General features: G+C 57.3%; 1 protein-coding gene across 1 annotated transcript in view; it reads left to right on the top strand.

Annotated features, from left to right (window-relative positions):
• Nucleotides 1-1,975, top strand: part of LOC144677770 (low affinity immunoglobulin gamma Fc region receptor III-A-like) — a gene marked incomplete at its 5' end in the record, with an annotated part of 5,683 nt that extends 3,708 nt beyond the window's left edge. Inside the window, one exon of the mRNA XM_078537788.1 lies at nucleotides 1,457-1,975. Within this exon, the coding sequence (XP_078393914.1) occupies nucleotides 1,457-1,800 (344 nt within the window). The remainder of the gene's footprint in view (nucleotides 1-1,456) is intronic.
• Between the last annotated feature and the right edge of the window lie 5,525 nt (nucleotides 1,976-7,500).

Here is a 7,500-nt window from a genome sequence, read left to right as displayed (position 1 = left end):
CAGCTGCTTCATCAATGACCTTCCTTCCATCATAAGGTCAGAAGTGGGGATTTTCACTGATGGTTGCACAATGTTCAGCACCAATTGTGACTGAAGCAGTCCATGTCCAAATGCAGCAATACCTGGACAATATCCAGGCTTGGGCTGACAAGTGGCAAGTATCATTCACGCCACACAAGTGCCGGGCAATGACCATCTCCAACAAGAGAGAACCTAACCATCGCTCCCTTGACGTTCAATGGCATTACCATCACTGAATCCCCCCACTATCAACATCCTGGGGGTTACCATTGACCAGAAACGGACCTGGACCAGCCATATAAATACTGTGGCTAGAAGAGCAGGTCAGAGGCTGGGAATCCTGCGGAGAGTCATTCATCTCCTGACTCCCCAAAGCCTGTCCACCATCTACAAGGCACAAGTCAGGAGTGTGATGGAATACTCCCCACTTGCCTGGATGAGTGCAGCTCCCACAACACTCAAGAATCTCGACACCATCCAGGACAAAGCAGCCCCGCTTGATCGGCACCCCATCCACAAACATTCACTCCCTCCACCACCAACGCACAGTAGCAGCAGTGTGTGTACCATCTACAAGATGCACTGCAGGAATCACCAAGGCTCCTTAGACAGCACCTTCCAAACCCACAACCACTACCATCTAGAAGGACAAGGGCAGCAGATAGGTGGGAACACCACCACCTGGAAGATCCCCCCCAAGTCACTCACCATCCTGATTTTGAAATATATCGGCCGTTCCTTCACTGTCGCTGGGTCAGAATCCTGGAACTCCCTCCCTAACAGCACTGTGGGTGTACCTACACCACAGGGACAAAATCCTGGAACTCCCTCCCTAACTGCACTGTGGGTGTACCTACACCACAGGGACTGCAGCGGCTCAAGAAGGCAGCTCACCACCACCTTCTGAAGGGGCAATTAGGCGCTGCCTGGCCTGCTGAGTTTTTCCAGCACTTTCTGTTTTTATATCAGGTTATTTCTGGAAATCTGTAGAGAGAGAAACAGAGTGTTGTTCTTCTGAATTGCAAGGGGCAGAGGGAACTGGGTGTTCTAGTGCATGAGTCACCTGTGCCTCATGCACTAGAACACCCAGATCCCTCTACACCTTGTTCTTCTTCATTCCTCGCTGAACCTGCACACTAACTTCTTGTGCACCCGCTCCATTGCCAACACATTCTCCCTGAGCTGTGGTGCTGAGAACTGGGGCATTCCACATCGGGCATCTAACCCAGAGATCGATAACTCTGTAACCCACCTTCCTTCCCTTTGGATAAAGTCGAAGACTCTTCCGGAATGTTGACTTGGCCCAGTTTGGATGTCCCAAGCCCTCCACTGCGCACCTCTGATCACAGTGATTAGCATTTCAAAGCACGCCTGATTCTTATTTAAGTAACAATTCCTAGCCCTGATACTAATTTTGGTTATTTCTTTACAACAGAACCAGATTCGTTGATGACCATTGAGGCTGTTCCGGAGATCTTGTGGGTCAACCAAAGACTATCTTTGAGGTGCAATTTCAGCTACGGTGTATCACAAGAATTTATTTACACGTTTTACCGGGAAGGGTCTAATTTCATTGAAATACGGTCCAGGAATCAAAGTGTTACAACTCAAATCGAGCATGTTACTTTGGAGGACAGTGGACGATATCTCTGCCAAGCAGGCTTTGTTCAATTTCCCAATACCATATATTCATCAGCTTACAAAAGGGTGACGATTGAAGGTATGTGTTCCTGTGCATTATGGATAGACATCGGTAATATCGTCGCCCACTGGGTCTGAGAATACCAACGTCCGAGAGTGGAGCGGGAGAAGGCCATTCGGCCCCTCGAGCCTGCTCCGCCATTCAATACTATCATGGCTGACCTGTTCGTGTATTCGAGTTCCACACGTTCCCATCCACGCCCCAGGACCTTTGATTCCCTCGCTCCGCAAGGGTCCATCCACCCCTGCTTTCAAAAAAAAAATACTCAGCGACACCCCCACCCTCCACCACCTTCTGAGGTGGAGAGTTCCAAAGTCGCACAACCCTCAGAGAGAGAAACTTTTCTCCCCATCTCTGTCCTAAAAGGGCCACCCCCCCTAATTTTAAACCAGTGCCCCCCTAGTTGGGAATCACCCACAAGAGGAAACATCATGTCCACGCCCACCTTGTCCAGGCCGTTCAGGATCTTGTATATGACAATCAACTCACCTCTGGAACAATCCCAGTCTGTCTAACCTTACCTCATAAGACAACCCGCTCTTTCCAGGTGTCAATCCAGTAAACCTCCTCTGAACCACCTCCAACGCATTTACTTCCTCCCTCAAATAAGGAGACCAAAACTGCGCACAGTATTCGAGGTGCGGTCTCACCAATGCCCCTGTATACCTGAAGCGCGACATCCTTAATTTCATAACAAAAACAGAGACAGAAATACCTGGAAAAACTCAGCAGGTCTGGCAGCATCGGCGGAGAGGAGAGCGCAGTTGGTGTTCTGAGTCCTCATGACCCTTCGACAGAACTTCTGAGTCCTTTAGAGTCCTGTTGAAGGGCCACGGGGACTCGAAACCTCAACTGTGCCCTACTCCGCCGATGCTGCCGGACCTGCTGAGTTTTTCCAGGTACTTCTGTCTCTGTTTTGGATTTCCAGCATCCGCAGTTTTTTGTTTTTTGGCTTTTATCCTTAATTTCATATCCAGTCCCTCTCCTAATAAAGGGTAGCATTCCTTTAGCCTTCTTAAATACTCGCTGCACCTGCATACTAACTTTTTGGGACAGGAACACCCAGATCCCTCCGCATCTCGGAACTCTGCGGTCCTTCTCCGTTGAAGTAACAGGCCGATGTTAAATTCCTCCTTTCAAAGTGAACAACTTCACATTCCTCCTCCCCTCCCCGCCACACATCAAGTTCTGTCGAAGGGTGGTGAGGACTCGAAATGTCGACACTTTTCTTCTCCGCCGATGCTGCTGAGTTTTTCCAGGTAATTCTGTTTCTGTCACAGGACACCTGCCAGATGTTTTTTTTTTTGCCCCAGCCACTCCACCTATCCCTATCTGCCTACCCCACCCCCCACCCTCCGCAACCTCCCCATGTACTCCGGACAACACGTGGACCCCTCCCTGCCCATCTATGCCTCACCCGATTTGCCCTCCCAACCAAATCGGTTCGGAGTGGGATGAACCGGGCCATCACGGGGACTCCCTTCCCACGGGGCCAGGATATAGCCAAGGGACTCTCGCTCGCGGACACCCAGCCACGGTGAACAGTGATCTCCTCTCTCCTTCCCCCCAACTTCAGAAAGTCCGGTGCATCTGTCCGTGAAGCCTGAAGTGCCGAAGGAGGGTGAGCGTGTAACGCTGACGTGTGAGTGCACAGATCCCCAGGTGTGTGAGGATGGGCAATCCTCATTCCTCAGGAACGGCATCGGTGTGAGGTCCATCCCCGCCACTCGCAATGTCTATCAAATCGAGCAAGCCACCAGGAATGATTCCGGAAGTTACCATTGCGTCGTTCGCAGTGGCAGTGTGGAATTCACAGCCCAACGTGTGCAGGTCACTGTCCAGAGTGAGTAGGAACCATTGTCGGAGGATGGTGGGGTGGGGTTGGGGTTAGTCAAGCCTCCCGCGGGTAAGGGCAGACGAGAAGAATTACAAAAGTAGGGAGGTCATGTTGGGAGTTGTGTCGAACCTTGGTGAGGCCACAGCTGGAGTACTGGGTGCAGTTCTGGTCGCCATATTATAAGGAAGGATGTGATTGCGCTGGAGGGGGTGCAGAGGAGATTTACCAGGATGTTGCCTGGGATGAAACATTTAAGTTATGAAGAGAGGTTGGATGGACTTGGGTTGTTTCCGTTGGAGCAGAGAAGACTGAGGGGCGACCTGATCGAGGTGTACAAGATTATGAGGGGGCATGGACAGGGGTGGATAGGGAGCAGCTGTTCCCCTTTAGTTGAAGGGTCAGTCACGAGGGGGACACAAGTTCAAGGTGAGGGGGCAGGAGGTTTAGGGGGGGATGTGAGGAATTTTACCCAGAGGGTGGTGACGGTCTGGAATACGCTGCCTGGGAGGGTGGTGGAGGCGGGTTAGCCTCACATCCTTTAAAAAGTACCCGGATGAGCACTTGGCACCTCATCAACATTCAAGGCTATGGGGCCAAGTGCTGGTTGATGGGATTAGGGAGGTAGGTCAGGTGTTTCTCACAGTGTCGGTGCAGACTCGATGGGTCGAAGGGCCTCTCCTGCACCGTGTGTGTGTGGTCCTGTGAGTTGAACCTCTGTGTACACACACAGCGCCTGATATTCAATCCCATTGGACTGACTCCGCCCAACCCCCTCTCCCAGTTGTTGGAAATGCTGTGAAAGGTCGACCAGGAATGGGCTGCCCATCGCCATCGACAGCTATTCAGGCCCTGAGGACCATTACCAGCCCAAATTCTCATGCGCTGAACGGCCTCTTTCAGTGTAACTGTGCCTCAGTCAAGGGAGGGAGTCTAGCCTGTGCAGGGGGAAGAGAATGCACCATTCTCCGCAGCCGAGAGTGATTCTATATAGCTCCTTGGGGTGGGGTGTTAGGGGTGTGCGGGGTGTGTGGGTGTGTGTGGGGGTGTGAGTGTGGGTGTGTGGGTGTGTGTGTGGGGGTGTAGGGTGTGAGTGTGGATGTGTGTGGGGGTGATGGTGGGGTGTCTAGGTGTGGGGGGGGCTGTGGGGGTGGGGGATGTGGGGGTGGGGGTGAGGTTGGGGTTGGGGGTGAGGGTGGGGGTGAGGGTGATGGTGGGGTGTCTGGGTGTGTGTGTGTGTGGGGAGGGGTATGGGGGTGGGAGTGAGGTTAGGGGTGGGGCTGTGAGTGTGTGTGTGTGTGTGTGTGTGTGTGTGGGTGTGGGGGTGAGGTGTCTGGGTGGGGGTGGGGGTGAGGGTGAGGGTGGGGGTGAGGGTGTGGGTGTGTGTGGGGGTGATGGTGAGGTGTCTGGGTGGGGGTGAGGGTGGGGGTGAGGGTGGGGGTGAGGGTGTGGGTGTGTGTGGGGGTGATGGTGAGGTGTCTGGGTGGGGGTGAGGGTGGGGGTGAGGGTGGGGGTGAGGGTGTGGGTGTGTGTGGGGGTGATGGTGAGGTGTCTGGGTGGGGGTGAGGGTGGGGGTGAGGGTGGGGGTGAGGGTGTGGGTGTGTGTGGGGGTGATGGTGAGGTGTCTGGGTGGGGGTGAGGGTGGGGGTGAGGGTGGGGGTGAGGGTGTGGGTGTGTGTGGGTGTGGGGGTGAGGGTGGGGGTGAGGGTGGGGGTGTGAGTGTGGGTGTGTGTGGGTGTGGGGGTGAGGGTGGGGGTGAGGGTGGGTGTTGGGGTGGGGGTGAGGGTGGGGGTGAGGGTGGGGGTGAGGGTATGTGTTGGGGTGGGGGTGAGGGTGTGGGTGTGTGTGGGGGTGATGGTGAGGTGTCTGGGTGGGGGTGAGGGTGGGGGTGAGGGTGGGGGTGAGGATGTGGGTGTGTGTGGGGGTGATGGTGAGGTGTCTGGGTGGGGGTGGGGGTGGGGGTGATGGTGAGGTGTCTGGGTGGGGGTGTGTGTGGGGGTGAGGGTGTGGGTGTGTGTGGGGGTGATGGTGAGGTGTCTGGGTGGGGGTGGGGGTGGGGGTGAGGGTGTGGGTGTGTGTGGGGGTGATGGTGAGGTGTCTGGGTGGGGGTGAGGGTGGGGGTGAGGGTGGGGGTGAGGGTGTGGGTGTGTGTGGGGGTGATGGTGAGGTGTCTGGGTGGGGGTGAGGGTGGGGGTGAGGGTGGGGGTGAGGGTGTGGGTGTGTGTGGGGGTGATGGTGAGGTGTCTGGGTGGGGGTGAGGGTGGGGGTGAGGGTGTGGGTGTGTGTGGGGGTGATGGTGAGGTGTCTGGGTGGGGGTGAGGGTGGGGGTGAGGGTGGGGGTGAGGGTGTGGGTGTGTGTGGGGGTGATGGTGAGGTGTCTGGGTGGGGGTGAGGGTGGGGGTGAGGGTGGGGGTGAGGGTGTGGGTGTGTGTGGGGGTGATGGTGAGGTGTCTGGGTGGGGGTGAGGGTGGGGGTGAGGGTGTGGGTGTGTGTGGGGGTGATGGTGAGGTGTCTGGGTGGGGGTGAGGGTGGGGGTGAGGGTGGGGGTGAGGGTGTGTGTGTGTGTGGGGGTGATGGTGAGGTGTCTGGGTGGGGGTGGGGGTGGGGGTGAGGGTGGGGGTGAGGGTGTGGGTGTGTGTGGGGGTGAGGGTGAGGTGTCTGGGTGTGGGTGTGTGTGGGGGTGATGGTGAGGTGTCTGGGTGGGGGTGTGTGTGGGGGTGAGGGTGAGGTGTCTGGGTGTGGGTGTGTGTGGGGGTGATGGTGAGGTGTCTGGGTGGGGGTGTGTGTGGGGGTGAGGGTGGGGGTGAGGGTGGGGGTGTGTGTGGGGGTGAGGGTGAGGTGTCTGGGTGGGGGTGTGTGTGGGGGTGAGGGTGAGGTGTCTGGGTGGGGATGTGTGTGGGGGTGAGGGTGAGGTGTCTGGGTGTGGGTGTGTGTGGGGGTGAGGGTGAGGTGTCTGGGTGTGGGTGTGTGTGGGGGTGAGGGTGAGGTGTCTGGGTGGGGGTGAGGGTGAGGTGTCTGGGTGGGGGTGAGGGTGGGGGTGAGGGTGGGGGTGAGGGTGGGGGTGAGGGTGAGGTGTCTGGGTGAGGGTGGGGGTGTGTGTGGGGGTGAGGGTGGGTGTGAGGGTGGGGGTGAGGGTGGGGGTGAGGGTGAGGTGTCTGGGTGGGGGTGAGGGTGGGGGTGAGGGTGGGGGTGAGGGTGGGGGTGAGGGTGGGGGTCAGGGTGAGGTGTCTGGGTGAGGGTGGGGGTGTGTGTGGGGGTGAGGGTGGGGGTGAGGGTGGGGGTGAGGGTGGGGGTGAGGGTGGGGGTGAGGGTGAGGTGTCTGGGTGGGGGTGGGGGGGTATGAGCACTGTTTGAAATCCAGCCATGTCTCCTGTTGGGAAGTGAGTTCAATGACCAAATCCTGGAATTCTCGCCGATGGCCATGAAACTGTCCCCAACTCTCCCACGGTCACCCCCCACCCTCCAGCTCACCCGATGTCCCTCCGGGGAGGGTAACCTGCCCTCCCTGAGCTAGTCTGCCCTGTATCTCACCCCAGAGCCCACGTAGGGTGGCTGAACCTGCAGTGCCTTCACAAGCCCCCCTCCCCACAGCTCAGGGGCAAGTCGGGATGGGTAACGCGCTCTGGCCCTTGGCAGTGATGCCCACAACCCCCATCACTGAAGGGGGCAGATGCCATCGGAGGCAACTCCAGAGGGCGCTGGGTGAATATCTAACCAGGAAAGATCAGGGTTCGGAAGCGGCAGGAGATTGGCACCAAGACAGGACGCTCAGAGTGGGGCTGGTACAGACGGGAGGGGCCGAAAGGACTGCGCCTCTGCCTTCTCCACCCTGCAAGCGTGTTCAATGGACGTGGCCCCGTCTCCCAGCTCCTCCTTGCGTATTTTTTTTTGGCTCCCGCAGGGGTTCCGGTCTCTGGAGTTCAGCTCCACATCACTCCGAGCA

Source organism: Cetorhinus maximus, unplaced genomic scaffold (assembly GCF_964194155.1).
Source record: "Cetorhinus maximus unplaced genomic scaffold, sCetMax3.hap1.1 HAP1_SCAFFOLD_3013, whole genome shotgun sequence".
In the NCBI taxonomy this organism is placed as follows: domain Eukaryota; kingdom Metazoa; phylum Chordata; class Chondrichthyes; order Lamniformes; family Cetorhinidae; genus Cetorhinus; species Cetorhinus maximus.
This window is presented reverse-complemented; position numbering and strand designations above follow the sequence as displayed.